Genomic DNA, 22,553 nt, shown 5'->3' on the forward strand with positions numbered 1-22,553 from the left:
AAGAAACGAAAAGACAGACCAACTGATGAGGCCACTACGGAAGAATCTAGTGGGGGTTTTTAAAAACAAACAAACATGTATTTGGAATGATGCAATCAATTCTTATGTTGATTACACAAATGACTGGAGTAACAAGGGAAAGGAGTGATTTTACATTCCTTTGCTTGGGGGTCACATAACTCCATACCCTCTAACATTTGGATGTCCTAAAGAAGAGCAGGACATTCAGGGATCAAATCAGAATCCACAACGGCTTCTGTAAATCTCCTTCAAAGACATACACACAAACACACACAAATTGAACAATGACTGTTCATTTATAGTCAAAGGCAATAGGGCAGTACAACTGCTCATATGAACTGAGAGAGGTGCTGCTATGCAAGACATTTTCATAAAACAATTGGCTCCCCAAATATCGGGTTGGACTCTCAACAAAAACTTTTTAAATACATCTTATTGCCAATTCCTTATGCCCTGACGGGAGAACAGCTGGGGGGTCTTGTAGATTAGGACGCTGTCACAGAGTTGCTTCCGTAAAAGGGTTTTGTACAGAGAGAAGGATAAAGACATGTGTGCAACACTCAAGTTAGCTGGACTTCTGCCTTTCTTCTTCTTCGTCATCATCACTGTCATCGTCTTTCATCTTCTCTTCCACTTTCTCCTTCACAGTTCTTTTGGGGAGAAAGCGCTCGACTTTTAAATCCAAGCTTTCGCTTGTTGAACTGCAAATGCTCAAGTGTGTCACAAACGGGCCTAGAAAAAAAAAGAAAAGGGGGAGGAAAAATCCAGCTTATCACTTTGGTGCTCTTGCTGACAAGCCAAGCAGCGTGCGCTGCGAGATCTAGAACTCTGATCACAGTGTCCTCAAGTTATTAAAAGTGTTGTAGAAAATAGTACAGGGTCAGGCCTAGCCAAAAGTAAAGCACTTTTAAGGCTCTTAAATTTCAGTGTGAGAGATTTAGGAATGTACTAAACTTGCCTATGGAAAATGGACGTCATGTATCTGTTCTCAGCTTGGGCTGAGAAACTTAGCTTTGACCTAAATGCTGTAATGAAATGTGTAAAAATAAAAGTTTGCTGCCGTCAACCGAATTGATATCTGATAGATTGAGCTCTTTCACCTCCACATCTGGCGACAAGAGAAGACCCTGCTTTCATGCTGGGATTGTGAATGTGGCAATCTCCATTACTTCTGTAAACACGGTTATTTGCTGTATCTAGTGGCATTGATTGTTGAGCTGGTGTTGTGGAGCAGCTTAAGAGTGTGAGCTGGAAAGCCCCACAATTTCAAAGCTTAGCTCAAGAGAAAAAGGGAAGCAGCAACAGGAGGCACAATTTCTATGGGGCACTGAAAATGGATTAAAAACACATTTGTGTTGGGGTGCAGTGATCAGCAGTCTGAAAAGGAGAGTAACTTGCTCAAATTTTCCATCTGCAACAGGGGTAGCTAACCTCTGAGGCAGGGTGAACATGAGAACAAGATTGGGCCCACAAAAGCCTTTCAAAGTGGCCTGGCAGCCCACAATTTCCTTCCCATAGCAAGTTGGGAGGAAAGCCTCTTCCACACTCCCCATGCAAATTAATGGGAGAGATTGTGCGCCACCATTAACTTGCATGGGGAGGCGCACCCACAATAACGGTGAGGATGGGGTTATACCCACCCACCAAAAAGCCCTGTTATACCAAGGATCTCTGACTGATGGGAGTTGATAGGCTTCTCCCACACACACACACCAGCTATTTTCAGGGCTGCAACCTCTTGCATCTCTCTATTCCTCCCCCCCCCCCACCTTCTGCCCCCACCAAGTTAATGGCATGCAGCTCTTGAAGTCTGGCACACCTTGAATGTAGCCCTCAGGATGAAAAAGGTCCAGCACCAAGGGCCTTCTGGCGGGTTCCCTCACTGAGAGAAGCCAAGTTACAGGGAACCAGGCAGAGGGCCTTCTCGATAGTGGCGCCCGCCCTGTGGAACGCCCTCCCACCAGATGTCAAAGAGAAGGACAACTACCAGATTTTTAGATGACATCTGAAGGCAGCCCTGTTTAGGGAAGCTTTTAATGTTTGATGCGTTACTTTATTTTAATATTGTGTTGGAAGCCGCCCAGAGAGGCTGGGGAAACCCAGCCAGATAGGCGGGGTATAAATAATAAATAAGTAATTTTATTTATTTATTTATTTATTTATTTATTTATTTATTTATTTATTATTATTATTATTATTATTATTATTATTATTATTATTATTATTATTACCCCTGAGCTGCAATATGGGGGGAGAAATTCTCACCGGCCTTTCAACGTTATTGCTGTTGGATATTCTCTCTCTGTGTGTGAGAGAGAATCATTTGTTCCAGAAACAGAGAGGAACAGAGGATAAGTTTCAAGAAGCAGCAGAAGGCCGAGACTGTTTTGTCTATGCAAGGACTTTTTCTGCGAGGACTGTTCTTTGGAAATGTGCAGTGTGACAGGAAGCACTGATAACAACAGTTCTGTGTAACTTGTTGTGAGTCTCTTGCTTGCAGTGAGAGAAGCAGAGAGAGCGCGTCTTGGACTTTTGTTAGACTCTTGACCACGGCAGAGGTGAATGTCTGTATATATTTGCTACCAATATGCTTCAATGCCTGTCAAGTAAACCTCTATACTCGACTGAATCTTTATGGTGTCCATGAGTGTTTTTGCCTACTTTGTGTACCTTCAACCCCGAAGATGCTTCCAAGGAAGGAGATGCACTGAGATGCAACTCTGCTGAGGATAGATCCTGGCACACACAGGCAGTGAAAGTGATGCCGGACCCAATCCTTCTAAATCATCCATCAGAGGTTGATGGATTGATCCAACAATTGCAAATATCCCTGAGATAATGTGCGTGGAGTGCTCTGAGCACTCTTTAAAAGGTAAAGGGACCCCTGACCATTAGGTCCAGTTGTGGCCGACTTTGGGGTTGTGGTGCTCATCTCTCTTTATTGGCCGAGGGAGCTGGCATACAGCTTCCGGGTCATGTGGCCAGCATGACTAAGCCGCTTCTGGCAAACCAGAGCAGCGCACGGAAACGCCGTTTACCTTCCCGCCGGAGTGGTACCTATTTATCTACTTGACGTGCTTTCAAACTGCTAGATTGGCAGGAGCAGGGACCGAGCAACGGGAGTTCACCCCGTCGCGGGGATTCGAACCGCTGACCTTCTGATCAGCAAGTCCTAGGCTCTGTGGTTTAAACCACAGCACCACCCGCATGTTAATGGTTATTATGTGACTTCTACTCAAGGAGGTGTAAGGCAGAGAACAGAATGGCTACCAGTCCCTGCCTAGTTTATCTTTATTCTTGGTGCCTATCCTATATTACCTTGAGAAGGGCAAAGGAACAGCAGGCAGAAATATCAAGGACAATGGAGTATAGAGGCCCCGTATAAATGTCACACCCAACCATGGGTTTTGTTAGTGCATGAGCTCGGAGCTTGCACCCTCCTTCTCCGTGCACGGCAGGAGGAGACATGACTGTTCATATTTTAGAATAAACTGTTTGTTGTCGTGTCTGAACCCGGCAAAAATAGTGGTTTGTTCAAACCACAGTTTCTTAACAGGCCAGGATACCAAACCACCCTCCCTTGATGCACCATGGTTTGAAAAAACCACCGTTTGCCAAGTTCAGATGAACAAAATAATAATAATTGTCATTTCTTCTAAAACACGAACAGAAGCTTTAAATCTCTTTCCTTTGCATGCAAGGGGGAAGAGGACACCAGGCTCCAGCGGATTCCTGGACAGATCAATGCCCCCTGGTTGGTTGCTCCCTCTTAACTGGATCAAAGGCTATGCTGGTTGAAATTTTTAGAGATGCTACTGGTTCCCAGGACCACCCAGCTTTCTCACACGAGGCCAATGAGAAGATATTTGCTAAGGCAGCCAAGTGGAGGTTGCAGCTTTAGTCATTACAGGCAGTGTTGAGGGTGCAAGGGCTGAATGACAACCGTCCAATTAGCATAGAATCATAGAATCATAGAGTTGGAAGAGACCACAAGGGCCATCGAGTCCAACCCCCTGCCAAGCAGGAAACACCATCAGAGCACTCCTGACATATGGTTGTCAAGCCTCTGCTTAAAGACCTCCAAAGAAGGAGACTCCACCACACTCCTTGGCAGCAAATTCCACTGTCGAACAGCTCTTACTGTCAAGAAGTTCTTCCTAATGTTTAGGTGGAATCTTTTTTCTTGTAGTTTGGAACCATTGCTCCGTGTCCGCTTCTCTGGAGCAGCAGAAAACAACCTTTCTCCCTCCTCTATGTGACATCCTTTTATATATTTGAACATGGCTATCATATCACCCCTTAACTTCCTCTTCTCCAGGCTAAACATGCCCAGCTCCCTTAGCTGTTCCTCATAAGGCATCGTTTCCAGGCCTTTGACCATTTTGGTTGCCCTCCTCTGGACACGTTCCAGTTTGTCAGTGTCGTTCTTGAACTGTGGTGCCCAGAACTGGACACAGTACTCCAGGTGAGGTCTGACCAGAGCAGAATACAGTGGCACTATTACTTCCCTTGATCTAGATGCTATACTCCTATTGATGCAGCCCAGAATTGCATTGGCTTTTTTAGCTGCCGCGTCACACTGTTGGCTCATGTCAAGTTTGTGGTCAACCAAGACTCCTAGATCCTTTTCACATGTACTGCTCTCAAGCCATTTATACAGTGTTTCTCGTTTCACCCAGTACAGTGACTTTAAAGTCCCATATTGCAGGTGTGCGCAAGGGCACCCCCTCTAAATTCATAGCCAAGCTGAGGTTGGGACTGGGGATTCCAGCCTAAAGTGTATGTCCTTAACTGCCAACACCATCTATTTTTAAAAGGACTTCCCTAAGGCAAAACCAAACTGCTTAAATCATAGAAGAGTTGGAACGGACTCTGAGGATCATTGCAGGAATACGCAGCTGTCCCATACAGGGACTGAATATATATCAGCACTTGCAAATTTTAGGGACATACCCCACCTTAAAATTTTCAGATAAGAATTTGTTCTTTTTAAAAAAAGAGACCAATATCAAAATTTGCACTGGGATTCCATAGGAATCTGCAAAAAGATGGTGCTGGACGTTTCAAAAGCTGCCAGGATTAGGCTGGAGCCAGGAAAACGTCACACACCATTCCAAGAGGATGAGAAAATAGTTTCCAAAAGCTTCCCTCTGAAAGGAAAGAAGCAGGCTTACTACTGTTAATGATATCCTTTAAGTACATCTCTCTTGACATAGCACTGCCTGTTAAGTGTTCCTTATTGCTGGGCTTGTCTGTGTAGATTTTTAAAAAAATAATAATAAAGTCATTTCCCCTCCTCGGTGGTAGAAAGGTGCTCCCTTTATTCATCTGTGTAATATAATTAGCTTTTAGTGTCAATTAAGGGACTAAAAGAGAAGAGCAGCTTACCATAGCTCAAAGGTTTGTATTTACAAACGTCTTTAATAACCGCATCCAGATTGGCAACGATCTGATCATTAGGCATATCCAGCTGAAAGAAGTTAATGCAAAATTAATGAAGCAGAAAACATTAAACGCTCCCGGATTAATAAAAACTGCAGTGGCTGGGGTAAATATTTAATCAGAGTTCTGGGCTTTTGTTTTTTAATAAAAGGGGGGGGAACATTTTCCTCTCTATTAAAGATGCAAAGTGCCATAAATGCCATTAGCGTCATTAGCTCAAAGATATTCTGCTGTGGAAAAAAAAGATATATTTGTACTCCAACTCAACCACTGTAAAATAGGTGTTTATACCCCCTGCTTAGGCAGCTTGCTATGGGATTGACTCTCAATATGTAAGTCCTCAGATAAAATCAAATCTGTAAGGTTTAATATGCAACAAGCAGCCTGGGAGCCTAGGGAAAACATCATCTCCTTGGGAGTAAAGGGGAAGACAAGAAGGCAAACTGGTCAGACAGAAGCTGTGGTCCGAAGTACAGTGGTGCCCCGCAAGATGAATGCCTCGCAAGACGGAAAACCCGCTAGACGAAAGGGTTTTCCATTTTGAAGCTGCTTCGCAAAACGAATTTCCTATGGGCTTGCTTCGCAAAATGAAAATGTCTTGCGAGTTCCTGCGGGTTTCCCCCCCCCCTTTTTCTAAGCCGCTAAGCCGCTTATCAGCTGATCCGCTAAGCCGCTTATCAGCTGATCCGCTAAGCCGCTAATAGCGCTAAGCCGCTAAGCCGCTAATGGGTTTGCTTCGCAAGACGAAAAAACCACAAGACGAAGAGACTCGCGGAACGGATTCTTTTCATCTTGCGAGGCACCACTGTAAATCAATCTATCAGTCTTAGTTAAAATACGGATTGAGAGAAAATTACATACTGCACAAAGATCAGCCACGGATTGTAAAATTCTCATCTGCAAGCAAAACTGTTTGTGAACATTCCATAGCATCTCATCAACAAAGGGCTGAGGACTGACTTCGAGCATCAGAGGTGGCGAAACCACCAGCCCTCCAGGTTTTGATGAACTACATCTCCCATCAGCCCCAGCAAGCATGTAGCCAATGGCCTGGGATGACTAGGGTTGTAGTCCCCCACACCTATCCTACACAAATATTGGGGCAGTATTGTTCAGGAAGAGGGTGAGACTGGCAGTCTGAATTGGCCCTAGGAGACTTTGCAGGGCGGTTTGCAACATGGAAAACACAAAAACCCACAACACACTTAGCAAACGCAAACAATACCTCTCTCCCACACAAAGACACTTGAAAAGGCCACAGGTTCTAAGGCTGATTTAGTACAGAAGACCTTCCCAATGTAGAGAAGGGCTTCCCAAATTTGGGTATCCACAGCTGTTTTTTTGGACTACAACTCCCATCATTCCTAGCTAGCAGGACCAGTGGTCAGGGATGATGGGAACTGTAGTCCAAAAAAAAACAGCTGGAGACCCATGTTTGGGAAACACTGATGCAGAGGAAGGGTGAAGGGAGACCAAGAGCGTAAGAAGAGCTCTGCTGGATTGGGAAAAGGCCTACCTAGTTCAGCATCCCATTCACACAGTGGCCAATTTGATGCCTATGGGAAACCCGAAAGCAGGAGCCTTTTCCCACTGGTGATTCACAGCAACTGGTATTCAAAGCCTCTGACAGTGGAGTGCCTTTAGGGATTAAATGGGAGGTACGTCATCCTAGCCCAGCTACTAAATAAATACTTCTACAAAAAATATGCTTTCTGGTAGGCACATAGGAGAGTTCCCGTGTGCCCTAGGCCACTGAGAAGCAGCAAATAGGGAAAACAGCTCTCTCTCTTCCCTCATTTCAGACTCACATATGTGGCCACACTGACAATCTCGTCTTGGAAACTCTGAAGACTTTCCCATATAGTTCCAACTACAGTGGAACCTCATGTTACGGACAGGATCTGTTCCGGAGGCCCGTCCGCAACATAGAACTAACACAAGCCTAAGCACTGTGACTGCGCATGAGCACAGTGTGATTTAGCACTTCTGCGCATGTGCAAGCAGCAAAACCCGGAAGTAATCGTTTCCGGTACTTCCGGGTTGCCGCAGGACACAACACGAAAACACGTAACCTGAAGCGGACAAAACATGAGGTATGACTGTATATTTCTGGCATTCACCAGATCCACAGGTGGCCAAGCAGATCTGAACACAAAATAGTTTTTAATATACAGAACGTATTTTAGAAATGCAAGCAGCTGACTCTGTCTTCCTGTGAGTGGAAGTGCCTCTTCTAAGCTGATGGGCCACAAAGCACCGGTACACTGTCAAACGAAGTACAGTGGTACCTCAGGTTACATACGCTTCAAGTTACATATGCTTCAGGTTACAGACTCTGCTAACCCAGAAATAGTGCTTCAGGTTAAGAACTTTGCTTCAGGATGAGAACAGAAATTGTGCTCCGGTAGCGCGGTGTAGCAGGAGGCCCCATTAGCTAAAGTGGTGCTTCAGGTTAAGAACAGTTTCAGGTTAAGAACGGACCTCTGGAACGAATTAAGTACTTAACCCGAGGTACCACTGCTTGTGTCTTGCTCCAGAATTGCTTTTTATTCATGTGTAGCTTTATTAAATTAGAAGGCATATGATTAAAGTCACTAAGATTTCTTTAACTACGTGACAATCCGATTTTTAGAACACATGGTTTTCTGCCAGGTATTACAACTAGGCCGTTGCTGAATGTCACCTCGACACTGCATTTCAATGCCATTTTGTACAGTATGTTTTACAGAGGCAAATCCACTCAGATAACTGAGTCACCACCCACCGCTGCCCAGGGGACTATCCCATAATCTGAGAAATAGTGACCTATTCAGTATACAGTTTGCTCCGACCCTGGGCTTTTAGGATAGGGCAGGCTATTAATGTATATTATTAAGGGGCTGCTCCTTGCCAACGTGATGTAAACCTTGCTTTCTGGTGTATTCAGAAAGGAAACCTCTTACGTTAGCAGAGGGTAATGATTTGCAGACTTTTCCCCCTAACTGACTGTCCTGTGGGATGACCCATTTCGAAGTGTTCCTGAAATGCAACGGAGCAACGAAGAACGAAATCTGTGTACCTGTGTGTACTTTCGGTAAATGATTAACAATGGCTTGAATTCGGCCGGACAGGTTGCCAAAATCCCTTGTGAAACTTACCATTCCGATGGGAGTGTGGATGAGGTTACCGTTCTCTACTTCGTATTCGTGGCACACTTTAAAGAACTCAAGCATCTGGAGAATGTCGTAACTGAGAGAACCTGATTCAAAGTGGGGAAAGAGGGATAGAGAGGTGTCAAGACAAATGCTGCAGGACAAATAAGAGCTGTGTGTCAACAGACGTTCTTTGGTGAGGCCCAGACGTTCTTTGGTGAGTGCGTCACACGCCACAGTGGGGACATGTGTGCAGAGTATCATTAGAAAAGGTAAAGCGACCCCTGAACATTAGGTCCAGTTGTGGCTGACTTTGGGGTTGCGGTGCTCATCTCGCTTTATTGGCCGAGGGAGCTGGCGTACAGCTTCCGGGTCATGTGGCCAGCATGACTAAGCCATTTTCTGGCGAACCAGAGCAGCGCACGGAAACGCTGTTTACCTTCCCACCAGAGCGGTACCTATTTATCTACTTGCACTTTGACGCACTTTCAAACTGCTAGGTTGGCAGGAGCAGGGACCGAGCAATGGGAGGTCACCCCGTCGCGGGGATTCGAACCACCGACCTTCTGATCGGCAAGTCCTAGGCTCTGTGGTTTAACCCACAGCACCACCCATGGCCCTTAGAGTATCATTCCCTGGTGCTAAATAATAATAATAATAATAATAATTTATTATTTATACCCCACCCATCTGGCTGGGCCTCCCCAGCCACTCTGGGCGGCTTCCATAGAAACCAAAAATACACTAAAATATCACACGTTAAAAACTTCCCTGAACAGGGCTGCCTTAAGATGTCTTCTGAATGTCTTGAATTGGAATACAAAAAAGGGAGGTGTGAGGAAGTCATGAAAATAAGTAAATGAACTGTAAGATATAGAAAGAGGGATTTGTTTTAGATTGTTTTTGTTTTTTCTGATGTTTGTATTTTTCGTGTTTTCTTTTTACTATTTTTGTAACTTTCTTTTTTGGTTGAAACTTTAATAAATATTTTTTTTAAAAAAGATGTCTTCTGAATGTCAGGTAGTTGTTTATCGCTTTGACATCTGCTGGAAGGGCTTTCCACAGGGCGGGCGCCACTACCGAGAAGGCCCTCTGCCTGGTTCCCTGTAGCTTTGCTTCTCGCAATGAGGGAACCGCCAGAAGGCCCTCGGCACTGGACCTCAGCATCTGGGCAGAACGATGGGGGTGGAGACGCTCCTTCAGGTATACTGGACAGAGGTCGTTTAGGGCTTTAAAGGTCAGCACCAACACTTTGAATTGTGCTCGGAAACGAATGTGAGGAATGTAAAAGAATGTGAGGAATCCTGCCTACACGGCAAAGCCTTGCTATGGCCAACGTTTGCAAGCTGAGCAAGTTCCCAATCTAGGTAACAGGGGGAGGAACTGGCGTTCATGTTTATAATCTGCAAAATATTGAAATGCAGCCCAACAGCTGAACTCCACTTCTTCTCGACTGATCCCTAGAGGACAAGGGCTCCACTGAGGAAGGGAGGTATCCTGCACCCTTGATCCCTTTTACAACCACTCCTTGCTCTGCAGGATTCTCTCAGCACCCTTACGCTACAGCAGCTAATCACCATTAAGGCTTAGGGTTGCATTCAACTAAATCACAGAGAAATTTCCACACAAGTGCAGTGGAAATTCCCCGTTCCCACCACGTCCCCTGTGTTAAGCCTTTTGCAGGAAGAGTCCCGTGACTCCTCAAAGGCTTAACAAATGGAGGCCGAGGCCTTTAGGCTTCCAGATCTTGCTGAATTACAACTCCCATGGTTAGGGGTGGTGGGAGTTGCAGTTCTGGAGGGCTAGAGATTCCCTGCCCCTGGCCTGGCTCCTGTGCAACAACTGCATATCCGATTTTTGTTGCTGTTACAATTTGTATAATGCCCTTTATCAAAATATCCCAGGGCAGTGTACAACCTTAAACACATTACAGAACATCAATGATTAAAAACATGGTAAGAATAAAAAGCATGCCGACAGGTAGCCTAATAAATCAGCCTATCGATGTGGCTTGTGGAACGTCATCGGGTGTGTCTGCAGCTGATTTCACACCTGCTTTATGGGATGTGTTGAATGTTGAAAATGCTTCCTACAGAAAAACCCCAGACATAATTACTGGAAAGGAAGGTTAAACTCACGTAAGTGTCTACAGTGTTGTAGCCTTACACAGCATGCTCACTAAAATTTTGACCCTCACCATTTCTGGCCTTTGGGAACCTTTGCTTCAGCATCCCCCTTAGAGGAGTAATCTTGGATGACATCGTCGGCACGCCAACATAAAAATCTGCCTTGATTTCACCATCCAAAATCTGGCGGGGAAGAAGAAAAGATTATTATGATTTGTGCTTATGTCCCTTTTAGAAATTAAGTCTAGCAAAAGTAAATACAGTGGTATCTCGGGTTACATTTCTTCAGGTTACATACGCTTCAGGTTACAGACTCCGCTAACCCAGAAATATTACCTCGGGTTAAGAACTTTGCTTCAGGATGAGAACAGAAATCGTGCTCCGGCGGTGCGGCGGCAGCGGGAGGCCCCATTAGCTAAAGTGGTGCTTCAGGTTAAGAGCAGTTTCAGGTTAAGAATGGACCTCCAGAATGAATTAAGTATTTAACCCGAGGTACCACTGTAATAAAAAACCGAACACCCAGTTTGCCTCCTTACTTCCTTGCTAGGCCTAACAAGAGCAAGGAGCGGAGGGGAGAAGAGATGAACCTGTGGTCCTCCAGGGGATTTCACCTTCCACCAGCCCCAGCCAACATGGGCAATAGTCAGGGATGATGGGAGCTGTGGTCTAGCAACGTGGGATGGGCCACAAGCTTCTCATCCTTGCACAAAGGTAACAAGGACGAAAATGTGGGAGCTGCATCCTCTTTAAAACAGGATAATGATAGCACCAGGCCATGCACAACAGCCCTTTCCCATGCTAGTTCTGTTTAGCTGCTGTGACTTAGATAGACCTACATTTCCTTCCTTGTTTTTTGCTGCTCCTATACCAATGTCCTTCATGAGATGGTCTCCCAGTGAGGATTCACTTACTCCTCCCATGAAAGCAATGATGCAAATATATCGCTTAAAGTTCAAAGCTTAGCATCAAGGCCAGAAGTCATAACATTCAGAAGGTGACGATAACTTTTTCAACGGCTACAAAGGACAGCAAGAACGTGTTTCTTATACATAAAGTAGTAAGTGTTTGGTCTACTTAATCAGACACGCAACAAACCCGTGTTGGAGACAAATATTTAATGATTTGCCAAGATGGCAATCTAACATATAAGCTTCAATAATGCTTAGACAGTGCTAGTGCAAAAAGAAGGGCATTTATTTTCATTTGAAAGCAGGAGGGCTGCTTTTTCTTTGCTTCTGCATAAATGACCACAATGTTCATGATCATTCTGCAGCTGAGGCAAATATTTACTTTGTGCACTCTCAGTTCTAGGACAAAAAAAAAAAAAAGTGAAGCGGAATGGCCTCTATTTTCTGTCTCATAATGTGTAGCTTGTAGGGAATATTACAGTACATTCCCACTCCAACCAGGGACAGCATTTGCTGAAATCCAAAGACAGCAAGTTTCTCCATGTGCAAATTGCAGCACAACTGGATAATAATTTTCAAGACATAACAATATCGTAGCATGTCAAGGTCCTACTCTGGCATGAACCAAAGAGGCTAAAGCAATCTGTATATATAAATATTTTAAATTCTATTTTTTTTGGTTCGCAGGAGGCATCCTCATTCTGGAAAAACACCCAACCAAGAAATCAAAATGCTGAATCATTTGTTCTAATCTAACCTCTGAAACAGAGAGATGCAACTATTCAGCTGAGAACACAGTTTAATAATTGTTTTATTATTATTATTTTATGATTAATACTTTGCCCATTGGCCTGGGGTTTCCCTAGCCACTCTGGGTGGTTTCCAGAACATATAAAGACATGGTAAACAAACGTCAAGCATTAACAACTTCCAAATACAGGGCTTCTAAAAGATATCTTCTAAAAGTTGTATAGTTATTTATCTCCTTGATATCTGCTGGGAGGGTGTTCCACAGGGTGGGTGCCATTGCTGAGTATGTCCTCTGCTTGGTTCCCTTTAACTTCACTCCTCAGAACCCGGGAACCACCAAAAGGCCCTTGGAGGTGGACCTCAGTGTCTGGGCAAATATTGGGTAACCCGTCCTGGCATACATGCACCAATTTGAGCCAATAATTAGAAAATTACAACTATATCTTCATTTCAGTTGGCAGAATCCCTTAAAAGAAACATATGCACATACACACAAAACCCAGAAGAGGTACATTTTAAGGGAATTTATAACAGACTTTAAAATTCTGCTCTGCAACAACTTCAGGAGACCCCTGACGCCACTATATCTCTGCACTTATAAGGAATCTGAAAATATACTTTAGATTCTAACCTTCTGAAGCTGTTTGCCTTCCTAGTACCTCCAGAATTTCAGCAGCCTTGAGTGGCACCACAAACAATGACAAGGGTAGCTATACTGGGGGGGAATTGTGATCCCCCCAAAAGGAGCAGGAAGTGACATAATACAGTGGTACCTCGGGTTACATACGCTTCAGGTTACAGACTCTGCTAACCCAAAAATAGTACCTTGGATTAAGAACTTTGCTTCAGGATAAGAACAGAAATCGTGCCCCAGCAGTGCAGCGGCAGTGGGAAGCCCCATTAGCTAAAGTGGTGTCTCAGGTTAAGAACAGTTTCAGGTTAAGAACGGACCTCTGGAACGAATTAAGTTCTTAACCCGAGGTACCACTGTACATGTATCTCAGTAGGTTCTGGCAGTGGACTCTTTTGAAGGGCTGCAACCAGGCTGCTTGTAATAATAATACTAATAAAACTACTACTACTACTAATAATAATAATTTTATTTATACTCTGCCCATCTGAATGGGTTTCCCCAGTGCTAGTATTCTTCCGCAAGACAAGAAACAAATGATCAAAAGCGAGAAAGATTAAAATAACTGATTTCAGATTACGTAGATGCTTTCTACTTTTCTTTAGGTCTTCTCACAGTACTTAATTAACGCCATCTGTTAATTACCGGCTTGATTAATTCAGTCCCTCCTGCAAATGTAGCTCCATTTTCTCTTGCTAGAGCAGCTTGCTCTGCATCCTGTAAGGAAACGAAATTTCAGAATGAAAACAATAGGAGCTATTGTTAGTTATTTTCCCATACAGCTGGCGTTTCCTCAAGGCTTTCTTAGGCAGGTGAAGGTGCTGCTAGGTAGGAAATGCAGACCCCCTCCCCTCTGGCCAAGTTATAGGTGTGTTTTGACTGGGTGACCCCAATGAGCGCACCAGACGTTGGATGGGCACAATGGGCATGGCCATGATCTCTTGAGGTATCAGCTAACCAGTTAGGAATCTTGAACATGTATTAATGCTTTAAAAAGTGCCTTGGATGACCAGACAAAGGTCAAGTTAATCGAGCATATTTTGCAGGAATCACAGCACCCAACAGAACCAGGTTGATCTGCTGATTATTTGACAGGTCCACTAGCAGACTGTGGTTTTACTTCTGCCCAGCCCCACTTAATAGGGCTGTTGTAAGGGGTTATGGATGGGACGCGGGTGGTGCTATGGGTTAAACCACAGAGCCTAGGACTTGCCGATCAGAAGGTCAGCGGTTCGAATCCCCACAACGGGGGGACCTTTGCTCGGTCCCTGCTCCTGCCAACCTAGCAGTTCAAAAGCATGTCAAAGTGCAAGTAGATAAATAGGTACCACTCCGGCGCGAAGGTTAACAGCGTTTCCGTACACTGCTCTGGTTCGCCAGAAGCGGCTTAGTCATGCTGGCCACATGACCCAGAAGCTGTACGCCGGCTCCCTCGGCCAATAAAGCGAGATGAGCGCCGCAACCCCAGAGTCAGTCACAACTGGACCTAATGGCAAGGGGTCCCTTTACCTTTAAGGGGTTATGGATATGAAGTACTTTGAACATTCTCTGATATCACTTCACCCATTCCAAGATCAAGCTCTGGCTCAAGTGTTCTCAGGAACATCATAATCTAGAACACACTGTACCAAACACACATCATGGAGAATAAAATATACATTTAGAAAACCTTCTGGATGTATCCAAAACGGTGAGATATCTGCTAGATTCTGCAAGAGTGGCATCAAGGCCACTGCCTCAAAACACTTGCCTGACTAACCTATACATACAAGCTCAAGGAGGCATTGCAGCAACATGCTGTAACTCACCGCTGTGAATACTACGACCTTATGGATGTCATCTGTGAAATGGTGAGGCAGACGAACCGTGCCAACGAATGGTTCCAAAGGTTTCTGAAAGGTGCCAAAGCAAACAAGCAAAATTGAAAAGCCTCACATTATTGAATTCAGCAAAATAAATGTACTTAGTTGACAAAGGCAAATTGATCCAAAATTCAGATATGTGCTCTGTATTTCTTTTCACGTGCACAGAAACATTAAGATTTTTAAAAACTATTTAAAATATACATAAAGTACACGTCAGTCAATAGTCAACTGTTCAACTAGCTTCTATGAGCCGAAGGAAGCCCCTAAAATATCCCTATAATCCTCTTCAAAGATCATCACCACGAGCCAAACATTCTGCAGTGTGTTGCAGAAAATATCCTGGATGACTAGAGGCTTCCACCTCGTCTTTGCTTCTCCTTCCGTTAGCATTTTTGCATCGATAATTGCATTGACACAAATTTAGAGAAAGGTCTCCCCAGTGGAATGAAGGCCCAGGGCAGAGAGGGGCAGAACTCGCAACTCAGTGCAAGCTTATAAAATACAAGGGAAGATATTTCAGCTAAACATTTTGGAAGCCCTTCTTCAGGCATCATGTCTGAATGAACAACTTCGAAAAATTGCACTGAATGTTTTAAAAAACAAACTAACTTTCAAAGTCCCTGAAATACTGTAATTTCAGTTATAAAGGAAAGTGGCCACTAATACTTGCAAACTATGAGCCTTTTCCAGCGTACCTTCTTCTCCATTGCCATGTCCAGGGTCATATCGATGAATACATGCTGCTTGGGGGAAGTGAAGTCCAGTTGCTGAAACGTCTTCAGCATCTCTAAAGCCACTTCTGCCTCATAAACTGGCCTTTGATAGCACCACGTCAAATAAACATCGTCCTTTGGCTCACTTGGCAAGGGAAATGTGTAAGGGTTCTTTTTTTTCTTGGGCTCTGATTCTGCGGTCTTCTTTTTGGCGTCCCTTCTGGGTTTTTTCTCTTTTCTTTAAGGAAATGGAAGTGATAAATGAAACAGCCCAGCTCAATACACTTACCATAAAAACACAAGTTCTGGCGGCTGGAAGTTGGAACTAAAACAGGAGAGCTGCCTCAATCTGTGGCAAAACATTTCAAGGTGCCCATGGAGGCTGCTTTGTTTTAGAAAACTGCCTACCAGGTTTTGAACTCACTGCTTTTCCTTCCCCTTGGATACTTTATTTTTAAACTTTCCCCAATATAATAGGTTCTCTTTCTTCATTCACACCCGGAAATAAAACCAATTGTCTAGCACTAATCTTCAGCTAGCAGATTGGGACCCGCAAATGTGTCACATTGTTCTCTTATTTTGTTAAGAAGAAAATCTATATCCTTTTTTTTAAAAAAAAAATTATTTAATCATTTTTTCGATACAAACATCAACCACAAAAGATACTGTCAGAGCTGCCTCTAGGTCCCAGCTCACAGAGGACCAACGCCAGGCTGATGTTATGTACAAAAGTCTTTATTGAAGTTTAATTTCCATTTCAAAGCCAGAGCGTGCAGCCCTACGTCTAAACTCTAGATCGGCGAAGTCCCGTCTGAGTCTCCGCCCCTTCCACACCAGTTTAAGATCCTAGCCCTGCTCCACCTCCTGCGCTGCTCTCTTCTCCTCTGGGTCCTCCTGCCCTCTGGGGCATTGCCCTTTCTGGACTCTTCCGACGCTGAGTCGCTTAGCTCCTCCCCCTGCCTCCGGCGTGCTTTAGGACCCGGTTCCCAATCCTCACTCTCTGCTGTCCCGCGCTCCTGTACATTTGAACTTGCTTCTCGCGCCAACCCAGTGACCTTTCTCCTAACCGTTACACTACTTCTATCACTGCTTCCCTCTTCCGTGACACTGGCCGGATCTGACCTCCCTTCCGTTGTCCGACTCTCCGAGGGAGGCGTGGTAGGCTCTGCCTCGTCTCCTCTCCCTGGTGGGGAAAGCACTGGCCCCGATGCCTGGGACTCTTCCCCCCCACTCTGCTCTGGTGGGGAAGCTGGTCCTGATTTCCAACTACTGCTCTGGGAGTCCCTGCTGCCCCCTTGCTCCTGGGGCTTTCCCCTTGGGACCCCCCTGCCCCTGGCCACTGGCGCTCCCCTCTGTGAATCTTCCGATTTGCTGGAGAGGCTCATGGAATCCCTCGGACCACTGTCCCCTCCTACGCTCCCTTCGGATTCCTCCCCCTCGCTCTCCATCTCCCATCTTCCCTGTGCCTCAGCACCTGAGCCCCTGACAGATACATACAACAAAAACCATAATAACAATAATAACACAATTTAGCAATTCAGATTTGAATACACTGATTTACCTATGACTACTCCTTTTTTAACAATATTTTCCCACCTCTCCCTCCCACTGCTCTGCAATGTAATAAGGACCCTAACTACAATACAAACAAAACAACAATTAAAAGAACAGATATGAAAACAATTTTTAAAAATTAAATGACAAGTATGGGGAGATCTTGGGGACCGAGTCCTGCCGCAGAAACAGGCTGCCTTTCTGAACTCAGCTACCAGCAACATGCTTGCCTGAACCTATTCAATGTTGCTATTTATACTTTGATTTCAAGTGTCTTGTCTTTTATTACTAAGTTTAAAAGAAATAAAAGTTATTTACTTACTTTGCAGCATAGTGTCTATTGGAAATCAGCAAACTGGCAAAACTGGGAAGCACTGCAGAATGCTGACGAATTCTGGGGAAAATACGGCTAGGACAATGAGCTGAAACTGTTTAAAGATGGGGGGAGGGGAGAGAAACCATGCTAATGAGAGCCAGGAATCAGCAAAGCTGCAAACGAAGTTATGTGACAGAACTGGCATTAATAGGCCTTTGCATTTAGTGATTCCAAGGATATATGATTTCTTACCCTCCTTGCACGGTAAGATCCCACTGCAGGTTATAACAATATAATTACACAATTATAACAACAAATAAAACAGTTCCAAACAAAAGTACAGTATAGATTAAATGTGGCACCAAAAGGCCTGTGTAAGGTTCAAGACCGAGCACGCTTGAGCTGCCTACGTACTTCTCTCCACCACTAGTTTGGGAAGGAGTGCACACACATTAGTCAGAATTTGTATTTATACTGCATCTATCCGGTCATTTCTGCATTTTGATGAGCTTTGAAGTAAACTAAGAAAAAGAACAACCTAACTGCATTTTGGGACACGGGTAGCGCTGTGGGTTAAACCACAGAGCCTAGGACTTGCCGATCAGAAGGTCGGCAGTTCGAATCCCCGCGACGGGGTGAGCTCCCGTTGCTTGGTCCCAGCTTCTGCCAACCTCGCAGTTCGAAAGCACGTCAAAGTGCAAGTAGATAAATAGGTACCGCTCCAGTGGGAAAGTAAATGGCGTTTCCGTTTGCTGCTCTGGTTTGCCAGAAGCGGCTTAGTCATGCTGGCCACATGACCCAGAAGTTGTACACCGGCTCCCTTGGCCAATAAAGCAAGACAAGCGCCACAACCCCAGACTCGGCCACAACTGGACCTAACGGTCAGGGGTCCCTTTACCTTTAACTGCATTTTAAGCTGGTAATATGTACACAGCCTTACTTGGAAGTAAAATTTGTTGAAATCAATGGTTTATGCTTCCAACTAGAGAGATTTCTGGTACAGTTCTCACTTATTTCTCTGGTCTTCACCGCTCCTGACTGCAGATGGGTGCTCACATATCTGAACGTTCATCCATTAAAACATGCCTCCACACAGAAAACGAAATGTCATGTTTGAGGCTAAGTTAGAACACATTCTTCCCTAGTCTTCTTTCTGAAAGGAACTTTTTGTGTAGAGGAGCATTCAGTCTGCTGCCAGAAATGATAAAGCCAAAAGGTTTATTATTTCATTGAGAGTTATGTTAGAATCTAGAGAATAACTGTTTTTATTCCAGTCATCAAAATCCATTTGGCTGCTTAGATAGAATGAGTTGGTCCATCAGTAAGCAAAAATGTGCTATGATATGGGATGTTTTCCAGGTTAAAGAAGTAACTCTAGCACTAGGAAGCTCAACCCAAGTACCTGAGGGGTGGTTACATTGAGTACACCTATTAGGAATATGGCATGTAAAGTGTGGTATTTAACTCATGCACCATTATAACTCATGTTCGTATTTTAATGAAACTTATTGATGCTAAAGTTATCAGCCCGAGTTCCGGTGTGGGATCCTTCCAAGTTCAATGCAAGTTATGGGCCACCACATATAAAAATCATGATTGATTCACCAATTTTAGTCCTTTTAGGTAAGTGACTAAACACAGTGTGCAGCAATTAACACTACCACTCATATAGTATAATGCCGCCATAGGGTTCTCAAGAACAAACTACAGTACCTTAATAGTAAAGGTAAAGGGACCCCTGACCATTAGGTCCAGTCATGACCGACTCTGGGGTTGCAGCGCTCATCTCGCTTTATTGGCCGAGGGAGCCGGCATACAGCTTCCGGGTCATGTGGCCAGCATGACTTTCAAACTGCTAGGTTAGCAGGAGCAGGGACCGAGCAACGTGAGCTCACCCTGTCGTGGGGATTCGAACCACCGACCTCTGATCAGCAAGTCCTAGGCTCTGTGGTTTATCCCGCATCCCACCTTAATAGTACATTCCATTAATTTAGGGAAGAGAAACCAAAACCTGGCTCTGGAAGAAGAAGAAAAATCCCAGCAAAACAAAGAGCATCTCATTACGTATTTTTATGTTGTGAACCACCTTGTGATCTCCGGTTGAGCGGCAGTATGCAAATTTAATAAATGAAATGAAATGAAAATTCCATTACTATACTGATCCTCACACACGTCTTTCCCTACAAGCCTTTCATAAACTTTTGCATGCTTTAAAGCAGGGTGGCAAACCTTTCTTTTGTTTTCTCTTATTGTAAACTGCTTCAAGGTTGGTTGGTTGGTTGGTTGGTTGGTTGGTTGGCTGGTTTGACAATTGAGCAGTGTATAAATCTGATCAAAAATGCATTCCATTTTTAAAAAATGATTTTCAATTTTGTACATTTCAATAATTTTACAATCATTTTAAACATTTCAAAACCCTCTTTCTGTGGTTCTTTAAATTTATTTTTGAAAATATTTTCTGCGTATCCAAATTACAACTATATTTGCTCATTTGTTCATCTGCTTGAAACATACTGTATACTCTTCTAAAACTGCAGGTTGTTTCAATAATCCTGCCAATGTCCTTATCTGTTTACAGCTTATTTGTAAATAAATGCAATCCAAGCCCTTATTGCTGGAGATAAATGATTCTCTGCCGCTTTTTCTGGCAGCCCTGGCAGTGCAATCCTATATACGTCTACTTAGAAGTAAGTCCCATTTGAGTTCTCTGGGGTTTTGCTTACAAGCGGAGGAGCAGAGGACTCTGCTAACTACGGCGTCTTCTGTCTTAAAACCTCGCAAAAGGTAGACCGAGCACACACACAAAACCCCAAACCAACTCAAAAACAAAGCACGTTTTCCAGGACCGGGAAGCGGGGACGCCTCTGTCACCTAAAACCCGCGTGCGCCGAGCTCAATGGGAGCCGGCTCTCGGGAAAAGAGACCCTCGGCCCTAAAATATTTCGAGGAGGGGCTGGGGGGCGACACACAGAAAGCAGCCGCCCCACTTCTCCGCTCTCACCTGTCCTCCAGCAGCATCTCATCACGGGCGCCGCCATCTTGCCGGGCGGGCGGAGGAAGCCGAAGTGTGCAACGGGAAACCGTCCCCGGTTGCCTCGCGAAGCCGGGCAAGGAAGGTTCCGCCCCTGAGGCGAAGGGATTAAAGTTCCTCTTCTTATTCAATGCATTTATATCCCCACCTTTCTCCCCAAGTGGGGATTCAAGGTGGCTTACAAACATGTAAAGACACCCATTACAAAAGACAGAGATATAAAGGAGCTTAGTTCAAAGCAATAACCAAAATGCGCCAGGGCACAGAGCAATAATCAGGCAGAGGTACCTCGGGTTACATATGCTTCAGGTTATAGACTACTCTAACCCAGAAATAGAGCTTCAGGTTAAGAACTTTGTTTCAGGATGAGTGCTCCGGCAGCGCAGCGGCAGCAGGAGGCCCCATTAGCTAAAGTGGTGCTTCAGGTTAAGAACAGTTTCAGGTTAAGAACAGACCTCCGAAACGAATTAAGTACTTAACCCAAGATACCACTGTATATCCCAGTTGTTGGTGTTTATACTACATTTATTTTAGATTTGCCTTGAGAGAGTCTTTAAATCTCTGTTATTGACCACCAGCATTACGCTTTCCATTTTTAAGTTTAGAATAGAGTACAGTGGTACCTTGCAAGACGAATGCCTCGTAAGACGAAAAACTCGCAAGTTGAAAGAGTTTTTTGTTTTTTGAGTTGCTTCGCAAGACGAATTTCCCTATGGGCTTGCTTTGCAAGACGAAAACGTCTTGCAAGTTTGTTTCCTTTGTCTTGCAAGTTTGTTTCCTTTTTCTTAAAACCGTGCATTCAGGGGGTGCAGTTGCGACTTGACTTCGAGGAGCAACTCATAGCACGCGGTGTGGTAGCCTTTTTTGAGGTTTTTGAAGACTTTGGTGATTTTTGAAGCTTTTCCAAAATCCGTGCTTCGCAAGACGAAAAAACTCGCAGAACGAATTAATTTCGTCTTGCGAGGTACCACTGTAGTTGCATTGGAAGACGATAATCAGGCATCTGCACAACATGACCAGTCCAACAAAGTTGAGGTTGAAAAATCATTGCTTCAACACTGGTGATCTTTGCTTCTTCCAGTACAGTGGCATTAGTCCGCCTGTCTTCCCAAGCGATGCAGATAAATGAACACAGGGCCTCACCATCAACTGTTTGGTTCATCATTACTACAGTGGTACCTCGGGTTAAGTGCTTAATTTGTTCCAGAGGTCCGTTCTTAACCTGAAACTGTTCTTAACCTGAAGCACCACTTTAGCTAATGGGGCCTCCTGCTGCCGCCGTGCCGCCAGAGCACGATTTCTGTTCTCATCCTGAAGCAAAGTTCTTAACCCGAGGTACTATTTCTGGGTTAGCGGAGTCTGTAACCTGAAGCGTATGTAACCTGAAGCATATGTAACCCGAGGTACCACTGTACTGGCCTGCAAGCGCTCCAGTTGGAGAACAGCCTTTACCAAAGGACTTCGATGCTCGAACTCAGGATGCAAGGGAGAAATGTGCTATGAGGAAGGCACGCTTGGCATATCCACACCATGATCAACTCCTGCCCGGAAACCTCTGTCCCCACTGTGGAAGGACGCGTGGATCCAAAATTGGCCTCCACAGTCACTTACGGACTCATTGTTAAAACTGTGTTTAGGGAAGACAATCTTACTCGGCTACAGGTGATCCCGAAGAAGAAAAAGAAGAAGAAGAAGAAGAAGAACCATTAAAGCTGGTCTTGACTTTTCCGGAGAAGGAAATTGACAATGTAAGGAGGTGGGGAGAGCAGCAATGCAACATCGTCTAGTCTCCTCAGTCGGTAAAGCGTGTAGCTCTTAAATGTAGGTTCGAGCACCACTTAGGGCAAAAGATTCCTGCATTGCAGGTGGCTGAACTAGATCACCCTCATGGTCCCTTCCAACTCTACAGTTCAATGATTCTTCAGAAATACCATCAGAATGGATGCTCCGTTAACAGGTCTGGCCCATCTATGGGGCAAGGTGAAGAGGTTGCCTCAGGTGGCAGGATTCCCTGGCGCAGCAGGGAATCTCGATGTCCCTCTTTGTTTCCCCTTCATCTTGTTCC

At 44.6% G+C, this 22,553-nt stretch overlaps 1 protein-coding gene across 1 annotated transcript; it reads right to left on the minus strand.

Moving 5' to 3' along the window:
• Positions 1-298: 298 nt before the first annotated feature.
• MRPL1 (mitochondrial ribosomal protein L1) lies at positions 299-20,573 on the minus strand. Its single transcript, XM_081877149.1, has 9 exons — positions 20,459-20,573; positions 17,464-17,569; positions 15,570-15,825; positions 14,818-14,901; positions 13,655-13,726; positions 10,792-10,903; positions 8,601-8,701; positions 5,410-5,491; positions 299-753 (listed from the first exon to the last, which is right to left on the minus strand). Exons 1-9 carry the CDS (start codon positions 20,493-20,495, stop codon positions 587-589), a joined length of 1,017 nt encoding a protein of 338 aa, XP_081733275.1. The 5' UTR covers positions 20,496-20,573; the 3' UTR covers positions 299-586.
• Between the last annotated feature and the right edge of the window lie 1,980 nt (positions 20,574-22,553).

This window comes from Podarcis erhardii (assembly GCF_964252035.2).
Source record: "Podarcis erhardii genome assembly, chromosome: 9".
In the NCBI taxonomy this organism is placed as follows: Eukaryota; Metazoa; Chordata; class Lepidosauria; order Squamata; family Lacertidae; genus Podarcis; species Podarcis erhardii.